The sequence below is a fragment of the Ceratosolen solmsi genome, unplaced genomic scaffold (genome assembly GCF_000503995.2).
Source record: "Ceratosolen solmsi marchali unplaced genomic scaffold, CerSol_1.0 scaffold56, whole genome shotgun sequence".
Taxonomy (NCBI): Eukaryota; Metazoa; Arthropoda; class Insecta; order Hymenoptera; family Agaonidae; genus Ceratosolen; species Ceratosolen solmsi.
Window position 1 is genome coordinate 969,747 of NW_011948425.1, and position 18,395 is coordinate 988,141.

An 18,395-nucleotide genomic window follows, 5' to 3' on the forward strand; every position below is an offset into this window, starting at 1 on the left:
ACGATAGAAACATACATAGTTTCTTGAATCGGAAAACCAAGGAAAAATTTAAGCACAGCACCTGTTGATTAAAAATTACTTTTTTCAAAATAGCAAGTCAAAAGAAAGAAACTCTTACATGAGGATATCTGTTCTTTTTTGTTCTATTATTTTCTTTAAATTCTGCCTTATTATCATTATCATTATCAGCAGTAACTTCGAGCAATAGGAGACGTGTATATATATATATATATATATATATATATATATATATATATACGTTTCAAAGTTTCTGAATGTACAGGTTTATATTGTACAAGATATTTAAATAAACATCACACAAGTTATGACGAAAGTGCACGAAGGTCGCATAATGACGAAGATGACGAGGCATTAGACCTTTTTTCAAATACATAAAGTCTCTATGTCCCTTTGCTTATCTAAAATTAAAGGTTTTGCTTTTTGTCAATACACTTTTATTTGTTCCTTTGGAGCGCGAGATAATCCTCAATTCGATCTATCTTAATATTTGTAAATTTTATTTTTTATCTTAATTATTTTCACGTGTACTTGATTGATAGTCTTCGCCTAGCCATGAAACAAAAATTAAGACTGCGTTAATTAAGTCGTACGTCTCCCCCCCCCCCCCTTCACCCCCCCCCCCCCTCTCTCTCTCTCTATATATATATATATATATATATATATATATATATCCGTATCTCTCCCTTCTCTCATTTTACCAATCGTCTTTATGTTCTCTTCTCCATTTTGTTGCTTCATTTTACTTCTCAAAAAATTGTACATCTTTTTTTAGTCTTTTTTTACATATAAATATTTCACTTCAATCTTCAAATTCGTTCTCCTCTTCTCTCAACTCCATCCCTCTACCCACCCCTTACCCTCTCTCAATTACATTCTCACGATTAGTTCATCTATCCTTCGCCCCGCTTATGAAGGCTGCTCTCGATGTTTTCATCGCATCACGACGAGCAAGCCATCCAGGAGTTGCAGGTGCACGTATAGCACGCCGTAGGTATGACTGGTGCATAATAATAGCCGTTGGCGTATACGTAGGCTGTCGGTGGCGTTTGATGATTCGTCAGTCGTTGCTGCTCCTGGCAAAGCACCTGATAGGCCAGGCTGTCAATCAAGGCAAGGGTTTGCCGTCGCTCATGCCCCATCAAGCACACCGTTGACTCCTCCACAACGCTATGTAAAAGCGTCAAGTATTGGTACTTCAAAGCCTCTTCCTCCGGCCCGACAAAGTGATTCCATAAGTAGTTCTCGAGCTTGGCCCTCTGCTGCCCGATGTCCGGGAAGTCGATGAAGAATCGGGAGCACATGTAACGCTCGAGAGTCTTGATGTAGCTCGGCTGCGCGGCCTTGTACATCTTCACCAATAGGTTGCAGTACTTGAGCAGTCCGCCTCCTCGAATCTCCTCCGGATGCCTCGTCGAGATGAGCTTCTTCTGGAGGTGATAGAGCGCCTCGTGAAAGTCCCCGTAGACCGATTCACCTACTACGGTAGGATACAAATTCTCGTCCATCTGGACCTTGCTGCACTCGTGGAACAGTAGCAGGGAGTCGAGGACGATCTGAAAGGAATCGACGGAGAATTCGAATTGCCGCCTCATCGTGTCGACAAATTTGAGCTCGACGTTCCTATGGCCCCGCGAGTTACCAAGCGATATCAGGGACCATCGATCTCCGTCGTTATTGACCTTGACCATTTTACTGACGTAGGCCTCCTTAAGACTGCAGGTCGTTATGCGCTTGCGGCTGACGCCCTCCGGGAGCAAGTCGAAGAGGGAGCCGAGGACGGCTGCCTTGACCTTGTCGTAATTCCGGCCGCTCGTCAGCTCAACGCCGAAGATCAGATCCAAGTCGTTGTAGGGCTGAGATTCCGTGGCGAGGACGTGCGAGGCCGCGCCACCGTTGAGCCTGATGTCGCGCACCTTCATGCCCGCCCCTCCGCTGCTCGGATCGGCTTCGAGCTTGTCCTTAACCACGGTCACCAAATCGCATAGTCGCACCTCAAGCGTCGGGAAGTTCCCCCTGCCGTGGATGCTGACGACTTCGTTCATCACGTCATTGAGTCGGCAAACCTGCTCGTAGCTAAGGACAGCGCGCCTCTGTTGGATCTCGGTATCGCTCGCCTTTGGCTTCGGCGTTTCGTTACTTCGCTCCTTCTTGCTGCTATCCTCGTTAATCTCGTTGGTCGTTTCGGCATTGCCGTCGGTGCCACGGCCGACAATAACGACCTTGTTGACGGCGCTGCTATTGTCGAGACTCTCGCTACCGCCGCTTACCTTCTTCTTTTCATGGGGAAGGCCATTCGTCGTGGGCGCATTGTTACTAATCACTTTATTATGGGTGATATCGGCGGCAACACCGCTTGTCGACAATTTTCCATTACCGATAGTCTTATTAGAGTTGCCATCGTTCTTCGTTGCTTTACCGTTGCTATTAATCTTGTCGTTGGAAATGCTGTTGCTGCTGCTGTTGCTGCTGCTGATACCGTTGCCGACGTTTGTGCTATTCTTATTATTTGCGCTGCTGTTCCTGTTGTTGCTGTTGTTGTTGCTGTTGTTGTTGTTGTTGTTGTTGTTGTTGATTATAGCACCGCCGATGGGACTGGAGCTGGCGATGCCGTTATTGTCCTTTGGACTCTTCTTAGCGTTGTATTTGCTCTCGTCATTGTTCTCGTCGTCGTTACAGTTGACGTTGTTGCTCTCTTTGCCATACGCTCGATCATCATCGTGGACGACTTGCTTGGCAGCTTTTTTGTTCACTTTGTAGCCTTTAACCTGGCAAGTGGGCTCCATGATTTCGCGTCCACCGGATTCCAAAGTTAGTCTGTAATCAGTAACAAAAGAAGAGGAAGGAAATAAATAATCAACTTATTGATCAATCATCGGATATATATTATTTAACTGATATTCATTTTTACTATTTTTTTTTTTTTAATTTTTTCATTTAAATATTCATTGTAGTCTTGTGAGAAACGTATCCTGCGCGTAAAAATTCCGAGCTACAATATACATGATTAATATACATAGATTTTCAAAACGGCTACATTACAAACTCATTATTGAATCGCAATTGAATCGCGAATTACGATTACTTTGACTCCCCCGCACCTGACAATCGATATATCGATTCGGGGCCGGCGAATAATGGAAATAAATTTTCGTTTAGAAAATCTCTAACGCGGCATTGATTATTCTCGGTCTCGCTTATAGTGTCTCGTCCGAATGTCGCGCACGCACCTCAAGGATTTTCCCGAGGATGGATTTACGCCACCTGTCGCCCCCAATATTCGTTCCAGCAACCGTTGTCGCCTCTCGTTTCTCGCTCGCTCATCTAATCAAGCGATTTGCCTCGTGGTCGCACCGGCGGCCAGTGTCGCAATACGAGTGAAAGGTGCGAGAGCCGCGCAGTGCCGAATGAGCGTCATCGAGGGAGAAAAGACTGGCGGGCAGACGAACGACGAATAGACAGAGAATAGGGAGGGAGATAGAGTAGGAGAGAGGGAGATAAGGAAGATGAAGCGCTTCACGAGATCGTCCTCTCTCTCTCCCTCTCTCTCCCTCTCTCTCTCTCTCTCTCTCTCTCTCTCTCTGTCTCTCTCTGCCTCTCTCACTCTCTCTATCTATCTCCCACCCTGCCTCCCTCTATCTCTCACCCTTTCTCGTGCGGGAGGACAACAAAATCGCATGACGTCATGGGCTAATGAGGAGGAGGGGCGCCTCCGACGATGAATGGGAGCTGGTCCGCATGGGGTTGCACGTAAGTGACGCATCATCCTCCCGTGTCTGACTTTGATGCTTTATCGACTCGATTAATGTCAACGTCGTGCGCGCGCGAACGTGATTTATCTCACGTGTCATGCTGACGTAAATCTGCTTTTTTGTCCATGTACTTTATGACCGGGTCAATATTTACTCCCGTGTGGCTGAGCCGAAAATTTTTGATATGTGCCACTAGCTGGCAGTATCAAAAACTGCATTATAGAGACTTGAGAATGATTAAAGCAGTCGAGACTGTTTGAGACGATGACGAGGATGGCCTTGGGTACTTTTGAACTGAACAATCTCGTTTAGATTTTTCGAAATTAACGATGCTCCGATTTTATGTGCTATTGGTAGTTAAATGCTCGCAATGGTCGCCTTAAAGATAATATGTCAATTTAATTGCACGAGTACTTATCACGCTGGGTTATATCACTTTAAGGTAATAAATAGCTTGTCTGGGATCACAAGTCTCATCTATTTATCTAAAATTTAATATTGTTAATTTCTCTCAATATCAGATACGTATATTATTAGGATTACGTTAATGCTTGATATTGCTCAAATTTTCTACTATTTCTTTCAAATATTTAACGGCTTTGACATTCTGTCGGCGCGCTACGACGCAATTTCTGCTTGTTGTTTAAAATAGAAGAGGAAACAATAACTTGTACGTGATTTTAATGTTGGTATCGATAGTGATTCGAATTACGGAGCCTACCTTTTTAATAAATAAATAAGATACTTTCTCAGCTCTTTCTATGCGTTACATACATACAATGATGATTTGTTAAATTTAATTAAATTTTTTTTATTCATTTTTTAATCATTTTAATAGCCATTAAATTTCACATTCATGGCAAAATTCGTCATATGACGCATTAATAATGCATTTAATAATACAATTGTTAAATTAATAGTACGAAATATATTTTACTCGGAAGAAAAGTAATAAGAGAGGCTGTATTTTGTTGTTCATCACCACATAGAAAATGGTGAAACGGTAATACGAATATATTGCTTTATTATTTTTTTTTTTTTTTTTTTTTTTTTTTTTTTTTTTGTGGAATAAGCATTGCCTGTATCGAATGAATTATCTCCTACGTATTAAAGCTCATTCGTTCAATAATATCCACATATCCCTCCGTCATGAATGATTATCTATTCTTTTAATTCGTCGATAAAAAGGAATAAACGAGAATGGCCGAATAGAGAAATAATGAAAGAGCACGAACGATAAAAAGGAAGGATTATGAAAGAATTTGTTACATCGGTCGATACGGATAAACATGCAAATCTTTTGTCAAGTTATCAGGCGATATAGAAGCCTAGGATGTCGAGAGATTTATCAAATAAATGTTATTTTAGAAAGCATTTCTCAAGGATAACCTTACATTGTAAAATCCTCGATATTAATAGAAGAAAATATTTTAAAAGCTACCATTTGCAATCGTCATTGATTTGACTGACTTGACTTACGTCAATATTTAATATCTTTCGAAACTTTTTAAATTTATTATACTCTTTGTTTGAACAATAATCGAAGATTTATGATTATGTGATTCCGGGCGCTCAAGGGTTCCTAATAAAGCAAATGAATATAACGAAAAACTAGTGGTTACTTTATGACGGAACATTGCAGCTAGGAATGGCTTTTAAACGTATCGACTTTAAAATCATGATAAGATGTCGTCTCTAATGTTGCGTAAAATGTCAAATATGTAGTACATGGAGAGGCAGGCAGAAGTCGGTAATGATTGAATTTTTGCCCATCCTATCTATTATTTCGAGCAATGCCACGTCGTCGCTCCTACAAATTCTTGGGATAATAGTAGTAGACCAAAGCTTCGAGTTGGAAAAATGCGCACTACGTGACAGTCGAGCGCCCGTCGCGTTTTACTTTCTAAATCCGCCGCGTTCTGCACACCCACGCGCGGATAATACCAATCCGCGTATGTATTATCAGCGCTGCGCATGTCCCAGAGGAAAGCCCGAGGTGCGCACCCCGGTGCTCCGAGAACATACGATATCGATCTGAGTGACAGTGTTGGTCCACACGAGCACCGACGACGCTGTGTACCTATAACGCGAGAGGACCGACGTCATTGCTCAGAGCGACATACCCCCCCCCCCCCCCCCCCCCCCCCCCCCCCGCCAATAACCTCGGGGTTGGGACGACGTGTGAAAAGAGTCGCCCCTCACGATCTTATCTCGCCGCGGGTCATCTTCCCGTTGCCATCGCACGTGTTTATTCTCACTTTACTTTGTCTCACGATAAGAGCAAACGGGCGGACGATCTTCCTCTCGCCATGGCAACAAGTGTAATCGACGTTGGGCACGTTCGCAGGGTTCCAAGCTCTTGCGTGGGATTATCATCTAATCTATTTATCAGCTTTAACGGAATTTCGTCCTTGATGTAATAATGCGTCACTGGCTCGTCGTCTTGCTTTCAGCCTTTGTTCGTTGACCCATATTACGAGCGAGAAAGAAGAGAAGCCCACAAGGGTTCTCGTCGACGACATTTTGCGTATAAACGCGACACCAACATTAGGGGCGAATATTCTTATCGACTTCTTGTCGAAGAATTTCGATAAGCTTGTTTCCATACTTCAAGTATATTCACAGCGTATTATTGCTCACGGAAAATAATCCGACTTATTTCCACACCCTTCATTACATATTGTTTAAATCGGCTAAATACAATTTATTAATCTAAAAACACGCACCCGCACACACGTATACACATATGCATTCATGCATGTATACTATAAGTCAGACTGGTATATTAAGATAATTTTGTTAATTCGTATATTGGATTTTTAACGAGGGCTGGAAATTTTTTAAAGCAGGTTTTTAATGTTTGTTGAGTCTATCACAATTCATAATCCTTTTTTCACCAAGAGCCGCGAGATTCATTGTCTTAAAAACTTTCCAATTACTATCTACGATTTCTCTGTAATTAGTATTCAATAAGTAGGCTCACTAGGTCTAAAAATATTTCGACCGTACAATATGATAATTCATATTATATATTTCTTTTAAATCTGCTGAGGGAATGTTTCTTATTATCAATTCTTATCATTAATAACGATTATCATAATTATTCTTATTGTTGCCTTATCGTGATAATTATATTATGTGATCCACTGTAAAATATTTTATAATTATATGAGAGATAGTGCATTAGTCTTACATTAAAAAATAAAAAGTATTAAGAAAAAGAAACAATTCTTTAGCAAAAAAAAAAGTATTACTAGATGAATAAGCACTTGAAAGATAGATTAGTGGTGCTCGATCGAACACTGTATATTATGAAAAATAAAACCTAGAAGCTATTGTAATTGACCTATTGGCTCAATGCAAGAAAATGTCTAGAAAAAGCGCTAGGCGAAGTATAATATTGACCGTACACAATTGCATTCAATCGCATAGTCTAGGACGCTAAGGGCAGTACCTATAGAATTAATAGTGAAATGTATTTGATGAAATATAAACATTTGAAGAAATAAAAGAATGCATTATATTCAATCTGAATACAAAATTATTACGAATTATTATCAACTACTGCTATGTATGCAAATTATTTAAATAGCATTTTAACAAATTTATTAATTATTATATATAGTTATTTATAATATAGATGATAGAACCTGGATGGGATTCGTTTAATACGCTTTATTTTAAATAAAATTTACTCTCTCTCTCTCTCTCTCTCTCTCTCTGTGCGTGTGCGTGTGTTTATCCGTCGAAATGCTGAATATATCAGTACAATCTCTTAATTACTATAATTAAAAATATGTTTTTTATAAGTAAATTACTATGTAATAACTTTAAACAAAATTATTATTATTATTATTTTAATTGTATGTATTTCTGTTAAAATAAGTGTATCAATCAAAATTATAGTTATTTGTTCATTTTTAATTATGCAGATTATGAGCATTATATCCGAGAATTAATTATCTCAAATAAAACAGCTCATATATTATAGATAGTATTGTACGCTCAATTGAAAAAAATATCACATAAAAACCATTTGTTATTAAGCGATTTAATAGTATGTTTATAAACGTAGCTAAATATAATGGGTTAAACGACTAATCTACATACATACACGCGCGTGCGCGCATAGATATTTTTTATTAAATGATTATTTTCACCTATCACAGATTTGAATTTTTATACTTTTTGGCTTCTTAATCTTTCCTGTTTACTCTCTCTCTCTCTCTCTCTCTCTCTCTCTCTCTCTGTCTCTACTCGATAGCAAAAAAACTGTTTTTTAAACGAATAATTATATTATTTTCAACTATTATATACAATTATATTCTAATACGCATTATATAGTTAATTTCTTGTATTCCTATATCAATCTAATTAAAATATTAAAAAAGTATTAATAAATGTTAAAAATTAAATGTCATATCTTATAAAAAAATTTTATTATAAGATGAAAATATTCAGCGTTAATTAATCAGATGTTCTTTGTTGATGATTGAGCTGGTTAATAAATATGCATTGAATGCAGCAGTCCTTTAAATATTTTCTATGCATCTTTATGTTGAAAAATGAATAATAACTTATTATAGTTGTTTCTGATAAAATTAATAAGTATGTAAACAAAAACAATATTGGTAATTATTTTTAAATGATTACTATTGTGTATATAGTCTTGTTTATTTAAAAATTTTATTCAATACTTAAAAAACTTTGCTGTAATTATATATTAATATAAATTATTTTCTCTCTATAATGTTGTATTTATTTTAAAATTTGGAAAATACAAATCTGTAATAAATTTTGACTAATCAAATATTACGGAATTGGTGGAAACATTTTTATTAGTTATTTTATTATTTATAATTAATATAAAATTAATTATTTCTTTAGGAATTATTATACAAGACAGTTTTGATGGTGATAAATTATAAAATATGTTTTTTTATAAATTTTATAGTTAATAAAGTAGAGTACGTTATTAAAAAAAAAAGTATTTATAATTTTATTAAACTAACTAATAATTCAGTTTCTAATTCTCGGAAGGATAAATAAATCTACCGATTTTTATTTGTATCTTTAAATAAAGGTATTTCCTTTACTCCTTCGAAAAATGAAATCTGACTGATTATTTTGAAATGGAATCTATTGATATTTATCAACTTCTTTACTGGAGTTATCCTTTTATCATAATTACAACACGAATTGAACATTGTCGTCACGCAACAAAAAAGATATAGTGACGAAAGTGTTCTTTTTCTATTGTTATGTTACTTAAAAGATAAGTAATTTCCTTCGTCAATAATGAAAATTTACACAATTTTAGAAATTCATAAGTAAGCAGAATTGTAAAAATATTTGAATTCTACTAAATTCATTATGAATAATACAGATCGTGAAGATTTTTGACATTTTTTAGTTGCTAAAAATATTTTCAAAAACATACAAAGTTTTATAAGATACTTTTCTTTATAAATTAATAAATGTCTATTTTCTCACATATAAAATAAAATTATTCAGTTTGAACGTTTATGTCTTTATCTCTTTATTTTAAATTATTAAAAATTCTAGCTTCAGTTGGTCAAACACATTTAAGAGCTCCAAGATCTTGACAAATTACAACGTACAAATTGCAAAAAAACAACATGCCTACTGTATATGAATAAATACAAATAAAACTATTAGATTTTTACATTAAATAAAAAATAGGCATTTATTTATATTTTATCTTAACGCTGATAATTATTATATTGGGCTATTAATTAACAATTATAATCATAGTACTGATATTATACACGTTAGGTCAAGATAATATAAAAATGGTTTAATTTCATAATTTTTGTTAAAAAAAAGTTTATTTCATTTTTATTTTTATTTTACTGGAAACGAATTATGAGTAATAATATTCTGTATGGTTTTTTGTCCTATATTATATAAATTTATGTTCTTTTTTTTCAATTTTTTATATACTTTAATTCTTTACAATTAATATAATAATAATATAACTAAATTCGCATAATACGATTGAAATTTTTTGTCGAAGTAAAAAAATATTTATATATATTACGATAAAAGTATCATAGATTAAATTATAATTCTTTCTATAAATTATATGGAGGAATTATTCGGCTTTTGTGAAATAAATAAATTAATCAATTGTTTAATTGCAATAGAAGTCTACGTAGTAGCCCGTAGTATATTAAATGAAAAATATGTGAAAGAATTATTTAAAGCTTATTTATTATTGCTTAGGATATTTATTTAAAAATAAATACGATATAAATGTTTACGTAAATATAAGAAATGTTACTATAATAAGTAGGAAAAATTATTATTACATTATATTGTTGTTTTTGCTATATTGTAGAAGAGTTTTGTACGTGAAATATACGCAGATATACGGACAATGTAAAAATAAAGCTTCATTATTTTATTTAACAACCATACCAACGTATTTATTTCTTAATTAATAAAGTAAATTTTCCGGAAATATATTGAAAAATAATTGCATGGATACTCACGATCTCCAACGTTAAACAAGTTTCTTTATTTCGTGCACGTTTAAACTGTCATTATCAAAAATTATAATTGTAGCTGAAATATTCAATATTATAACAATGTTATTTGCAAATATATAATAATTTTGAATAGAAGATATGAATATTTTTAGTTTTATTGCTAAAAGAAAATATTTCTTTGTTACAATGAAATATTCTTTAAAAGGTAATTTTTTTTTTTTAATGAATTATATTGCCTTAATATAGTGTTTATTTAAAATATTTAAGACAATAGATAATACTTTAATGCGGTATATTAATATTTTTGTACTATAATATACAATATTATTATTTTTAAATCATTGAACAAAAGAATATGTAGCGAAGTAAGGAAGATATTATAAAATTTACATTATTGTTAAGATACTACACTATAAATCTAAAGTAATAATACCAATAGTTATTTGACATAGTTTAAATTATTATTATTTTATGGAATATTCTAACGTAATTATTTTATTCAAAAATAAGTGGGGAATAGAATTGAAAAGTTTTTTAAAGTGATTGAGTAATTGAAAATGATTGAGTACTGAATTAATGTTTCGTTACAATTTTCATAAACATCAATTTTTTTTTAATGGAAAGTGATTACAAATATTATTAATTTACATTTTATGGATTTTAATTTATTAAGAATTACTTGATGCGCCGGTATATATGACTGTATAATGAAAAGGCGAGTTCTTCATAATTCATAATATAAATAATGCTCATAATGTGTTTTAGTTGCTAAGAAAATTTCGTACAATCCACTGAAAATGATTTATTTGATTAATGTATTGTGCAATTAAGTATTTTAATGTCTATATGCGTGATATCTGTATTCATCCTTCTCTCTCTCTCTCTCTCTCTCACTCGCTCTCGCTCCTCTTCATATTCCCGAGCATCACGGGTTATATTGATGTTGATTGCTATTTATCGATATCTTTACATGCGAATTATTATGTGCGAAGTCAGTATTATCTTTATTGGCTAGGAAATCATCGACAAAAATTTTCCTACTTTACGAATAAACTTATATTATGTAAATACAACAGCAAGAATATCTAGCTCACTTTATTTTATAAATTTATATCTAACTGCTAAATTGATATCATGTAAATTGAATAAAGTAGAAATGCACATAAATAAAATTTTCTAAATTTATATAAAAATATGTTAAAAATTCTCAACGTCTTTTTAATCGAAAGTACACGATTTTCCATCAGATTACTTTAATAGCGGAGAATAATTCATAACAACGTTTCATCATTGCACAAGTGTTAGGTAAAAATTATACACCTTGTATAGTTTCTCTTTCCATTAGGCCATTACGCTATCGATAAAACTAAAAATCTATACCATATCTAATGGGAATTCTTAGTATATCAAGATTAACCAATACCACCAAAAGTCATAGTTCTCTGTCGATCGTTATAAGCCTCCGTCAAAATAAAAACGAAATCGCAGATAATAGACAGGTGCGGCAAAAATCAATGTTATATATATATACATACGCACACACGCACGCACGCACGCACACACACAACACACGAATTACTTACCGTTGTCAGTTTCTCATACTTCAATTCGAATCATAAGATCACCCGCGCAAAACACGCGCCCATTAACAAAAAAAAACGGTGAAGCGCATGACGTACATGGAAATAAGTATAATGCACTTTGTAAGCTCTCGCTCTCGGTGCCAAAGAAAAACTATTTGACGCCAAGCTTGCGAGATGGCAAGGCGTGAATCAGAGCAGGGCTCGCAAAAATAGCACGTCATCCGAATCCCCGCCGTGCCGGCGTCAGAGGAGATCACGTGATGGCCGGTCATGCACGAGGGGAAAAAAAACAGCGCACATGGATGTTAGATCTTTTCTATCCACCTCTTTCCGCAGCCATCATCCATCCACAAGACGTCATCGAGAGTATTAACTTGGGGTGGAAGTTATCGCTGTTGAGTAATTCACAGTCTACGTACTCTCTACTTCCCCTTCTCTTGCCCTCTATTCAGACGGGACGATTTTCTTTGCGAGTCCCTTAGTGAAAACCCTTGTACCGATAGAACGTAGGCTGGGAGTAAGAGAGAGGTAAAGACACGAGAAGGACGTCCTGCTTACGCGACTCGACTGGTCGTTACACTCAACTTTGTTAGCAATCTCGATATCCAAGTGCCTTCTCTTTTTTTCTTGCAAATATCTCATTGCTGCTTATGGATGAAGACTAATGCAAATACTTAAGACGAAATACTCTTTAATAATTATCTACATTTGTCAATGAAATTTCCTTTGACAATTTTTTTTTCATTCGATTAAGAATCGAAAACTTTCAATATAATTGTTTTTCCACGAGAAAAGCTTTATTATCTAAGAGTCGGATGGTTAAGGCTCTTCATTTAGTTAATGAGAAATACATCGATAATTTATTTATACAAGTATACAATTTTAAACAGAATCGCAGATCGTTGCTTGAAAATTGAATTTGCTCCCTTACTTTATCGGTAGCATGAGAAAAATTGATGATGCAAATTTATGAAAAAACGCAGGAAAATCAGTTATGTACTTAATTATTCACAAAGATTCTTTTAGTCATATCTAATGTAACATATCTATCGAACGTTATGTAAAAAAATTTATATTAAGTGAATTAGATGAAATAATTTTTACTTTCTTTTTTTAATAGGGAATGTTTTTTTATATAATTTAATGTAAATTAATTTTAATTATTAGATTATTATATATGAATAATTTTTTTAATGTCAATAATTATTTAATGTTCCAGACCTATATAAATGCATGTGTTCTTTTTCTTTTTCTTCAGGAAAATATACATTATGATATTATTAAATTAAATTGTAACGATAAGAAAAATAAGGTTAGAATTATCCAGCCTTTAATTTCCTTATCGATATTACATAATAATTATGAGTAATGCCACAAGCCTACCATTTCATTTTATTATTTAAAATATTTGATAATAATATATAAAAATTAATTATCATTCCTAATAAATCCAATATATGCGGTAATTTTATGGAATCAAAATTACATTAAATAAAAATAAAAATTTTTAACTAAAATTTTTATAAAAAGTGAAGAAAAAGTTTTTTTATATTAAATTTCAACTTCCATTATTTAAGAAGATCAATTATATTATATTAATTATCCATTATTATATGTTTAATTACATTTATTTCAATATTTATATTCGTTTAAACAAATTTTAAACGAAATTTAGAGGTCATTAAATAATATCCAACTCTGCCGCTAATACAATATATGCATATAATATAAAAATAATATTACTATTTATATTTGTATGCATGATTATTTACATTTATATTGTTAAACTATTCCAAGTTTTAGAATGACGTAAAAAATTAATATTCAAACGAGTCTTTCACTTCCTACTCTGCCGCAAGAAGTTATGTGCCAACATCTGAACGAATGCACATTTCTTTTCATATTAGATTTGCTTTATTAAATCAAATTCGTACGAATCATATGTAATTAAAAATTGAAGTTATATTTTGATAAAATAATGATTACATCATCTACAAAGTCTACAAACAGAAACATAACGAATCTTATTAATAATAATTTTTGCAATTTCATTTTGGCAATCATTAATATCTTCAAGTGATTGTAACAGGTGCGGCACTGGAAACAAAAGTAACAAAACAAACCGGTTATTGGCAATATTGCTAATATTAAGAAAATCATGACAGTTAAAGTGAGTTTACATTTATATTATCGGTATTTTAGAGCTTAAAAAAATTTTAATGCACTGATTTATAAATGTGAAATTAGTTGAAAATATTTTGTTGTATAATTATTCATAAATGTTAAATGACCGATAAAAGCTCGCCTAATCATCCTTTTCAAATGACACAAATTTCTTATTATGACATAATCAAGGAAATTTTTTATTCTATGCATTATTCCTTATTATTGTCTTAATTTTGATAATATCGCAAGGAGGAAAAAACAATGTTTTTCAACGTAAATAAGAAGACAAAAAAAAAAAATTAAAAATATTGAACTTAAAGTAAAATTAAGTATAGAATTTATAAAATGAAATTTTATCTAAATAAAAAATAAATTGTTTTTAACGTCAGAATTTAAGTTAATAAAGAGATAGGGAGAAAGAAAGAGAGAGAGAGAGAGAGAGAGAGAGAGAGAGAGAGAGGAAGTGGAAGAAAACGTAAAGAACATATTTTTATTGTAGATCAATGTTTTTGCGACGCCAATGTGCATGTCAATGACTATTACGATTGCATTGAGCGTCATTGCACACAATTTCTACTGGAGATTAAGTTTTGTCAATAGTTTACAATACAAACGTACTGCTCATTTAGATCTAATTCAATGAACCGCCTATAGAAATTCATTAAATTAATATATATCATCCTATTAGATGCCTGTGCCTTCGATCGAGAAATAACCCATCAAGGTTCGCTAGAACGAACATTAATATACTTTTCCTTTCTATGCAATCGGTCTTTTTAATCCTGACTTTTACAAAAGTTTGAAAGTAAATGGAAAATACAAGAACGCTAAAAGAGTATAAATAATAAAATAAATACCTTTGATTCATTCGTTATTTAATAAATGTAAAGGCTCTCGTGAATTGCAAAATTTCTTGCGAGGCGAAATCGAGGGTGAAAATATTCGAACGTCGTAATACTTATTTCAACGGCAAAAACACCATTCCAATAGCCATATATATACATATATATATATATATATATACATATATATATATATATATATATATATATATATATATATATATATATATATATACACATATATATATATATATATGTATGCATAAATACATACGTAAATAGTGATTATACTGTGATTTTAGAAGTAATTGACTTGACAATGTTCCAAGAACAATTTGAAAATTTGATCGCTCGAATATTAATAATCATAATACGAACGAATGCTGCAAATTAGCTATGCGCTTGCAGCAATTTCGAAATTATCCGAACGTTTCAAAAACACATTCTCTTATACACAATATTTATAATTAATGTCGTGGTACAATTGCGCTATTAAGCGTAAAATGCTTGTTTTAACATATCATAACCGCTTACTCGTACGCATTAAAAACATCTGTTCGATTCCGAACGTTGGGCGTCGTTCAATGAAATTTTACACAGTGACGCGAGATTTTAGCCGCGCGAAAATTTGCGAACGATAACGTTTCGTCTTTCAACCAAGAACAACGATCGTAACTTTTTTCTCCAAAGAATCGCGTTCGCTACCTCAATGAAATTCTCGTGGCTTACATCATACCGCAACACAAAGCAAAACGAGCGTGCGACGTACGTTATTTACACGGACTGCGTCACCATTGTCGCTTAATTAAATTCGCATTGACGCTTATAGTTAGTTCGATATAGCTACGCGCGCACATATAAATTTTTCTGAAATTTTCGTGAAATTTTTGCGAAACCGAGCGACCCACTCGTTTCCTCGCCATCTCGCCAGTATTACTACAATTCGCGTATCGGACAGTCACACACATAATATTTTGAATAGTATTTTATTATTTTTAAACTTTTCATCATAGTCGAACATTAAATTACCAAGTCGGCAGGCAATACTTTTGAAAAATTCACTCTTACGAAGAATGTGCTATCCTTATTTGATGCTAAATTTGCTTTTAAATGGCGAGCGTACCTTAGATATAAGACGCAAGTAACGATGTATTACTCAGCTAGAGATTTGCAAGTGCATTTACATGCGGTAAATTTACACATGCGGTTAGCCTCTTAGGGCTTTACGTAACGAAATTATTGTTTTCCAAAGTTTACGTTGTGGCTCGATCGTGTCGACACACTCTTGTTTATAGAATTTAGAATGAAAAGCAGCTTTCGGAAAATAACGAAGATGTCGTTGCGTCCCGTCGTTTGTGCGCTGCCCTTTTCTTTCCCTCTTTTTTGAAAAAGAGGGACGTCGACTCGCTTTTTGACGTAGTGACTTTCTACGCGCGTACGTGCACGCGGAGCTCGTAAGGAGGTAATCGAGTTGGGAGATAGGAGAGCTTGGGAGCTGGTGTGAGTGAGGTCAGTTGATAGTAAGAGGAGAGCAGCGTCAAGACAAACAAGGTGGGAAAAAGATGAAAGGGGAAAGGAGTTCCAGGTATGTAATTCGAGTGTACTGATGGTGGGGCGCGATTGGAATGGGGAGGGGGGGAAACCTAAGAGGTGCAGAGGCTCTACACTCTAAGAGGAAGCGATTCGACCTTGCAGAGGTGAACTCTTGCGGGCTTCGCACATGTGCGAGTTTATCGAATGTAAGTCGATGGTAATGCGCCGATGTCTTTTAATCTTTTCTGGGTAAAATTTTTTCCATTAGGTGTTTTAATCGCTCGATCGTGATAATGGAGATGTAGCTTTATAGTCATAAAATTTCTTTAACATTGGGCATCGTTTGAGTAAAAGCGGCACTGCTTCGTCATTGCAATTAATGTTCTTTGAACGATTCATTTGCTGTAGTTTCGTCTGAATTTGAAATATGAAACGAAAGCTCGAGGTTCATTATAAGAGAGATTTAAATATTTGGTAATTGCGGTGTCGACCATGCTTGGAAAAAAAAACTTCTTATTAATTAGCTCTAAAGAATAATTATATTAAAGACTATAAATAGTTTAAAGAGCTAATCATCTAATGTTACTCTGTCTTTCGTTAGTTTAATTGATCGATACACCTTTGCGCTATTTAATTGCTCCTTTAAACATTGAGGAGAAAGACAATGGCATATTTCGGACATACTTTGTAATATTTGTGCATGGAAATATACCGAGAGCTGATAATTTAAAGTAATATGCATTGATGAATTATTAATCTTGAAATAAAAATAAAATATATCAGCATACAAAGAATGAATCTATAATGTAACAAACAATATTAATTAATTTTAACAATAATGTTAATTCAGAAATTCCTCGAATTTGCAAATTTAATTTCGAGTAATATCAGCATTCGCGCGATAACGTTAAGGGTCACGGGTCAGTCTTGTATGATAAACATGATAATCTGTCAAAATAAAAGAGTACTCGGCTGTGTGAGAGGCGGTTTGAATTTGCGGATTTAAGGAATAGATTTGAAAGAGTATCTTATCAGAGTGGAATACTATGTAATTTTGCAATTGCGTCAAAAAAATAAAAAATAAAATAAAGTAAATAAAGAAAAAAATACAAACAAATAATAGATAAAAGCGTTGATTGAATCTTTCCTAATTTATTTCAAAGAATAACATATTTTTCAATTATTTTACGATACTAAAATATATATGAACAAAGAATATAAATTGTTGTCGTCGATCGAGCTATAATTATTACAAAAAAAAAAAAAAAAAAAAAAAAAAAAAATAATCCCAATTATACGATTTAGTAATTAATAGTGTGCAATGCAAATCTTATTAATTGATTTAAGGTAAAAATTAAATTTCTTTTTTTGTTTAAATAAGAAATAATGCTTGATTTATGATTTTACATATTTCGAATTATAAATTGCCATGCGGGAAGATAAATGAGAATTATGTTCAGATTAAATATACAAGAAAATAGGAATTGTACAAAAGTTTTTTTTTTTTTTGTTAAATTGATATCGTATTGACCAACTTCACTTGACATTCATAAATTTTCATCAATGAATTCTTATATTTTATATTTAAAGAGCCAACTGAAAATCATAGATAAAATAGAAGAAATGCTACTTACAAAACACGAATTCAATGTACACTCCTCAATCAGATTCAAGTACTTTCTATTTCGTTGAATGCTTGCCATTTGAATTTATGATCTTTGACCGCATTTTTTCCAATACATCCTAGAGCTAACATCGTTCGATTGGCTTTATTAATAAGTAGCATCGCAGATTAGAAATTGCTATAGTATTGGAGAGTAAGCTTACATTCGAATGAGACTATAAATATTAATCATATGGAGTTGCGAATCGAAAGTTTGCACTGTAAGTGGTATGTACTGTAGGTACTGTAAACTAAGGTTACAAAGCGACTGATAATTAAAGAGGATTGGAGGATTATAGAGTGTAAATTCGAGACAATTAAATATA

General features: G+C 33.2%; 1 protein-coding gene across 1 annotated transcript in view; it reads right to left on the bottom strand.

Moving 5' to 3' along the window:
• Positions 1 to 883: 883 nt before the first annotated feature.
• LOC105363002 (protein FAM46C) overlaps positions 884 to 18,395 on the bottom strand; it is a 33,000-nt gene continuing 15,488 nt past the window's right edge. The window contains exon 2 of the mRNA XM_011500571.1: positions 884 to 2,835. Coding sequence (XP_011498873.1) covers positions 960 to 2,804 — 1,845 coding nt within the window. The 5' untranslated portion in view covers positions 2,805 to 2,835 and the 3' untranslated portion in view covers positions 884 to 959. The remainder of the gene's footprint in view (positions 2,836 to 18,395) is intronic.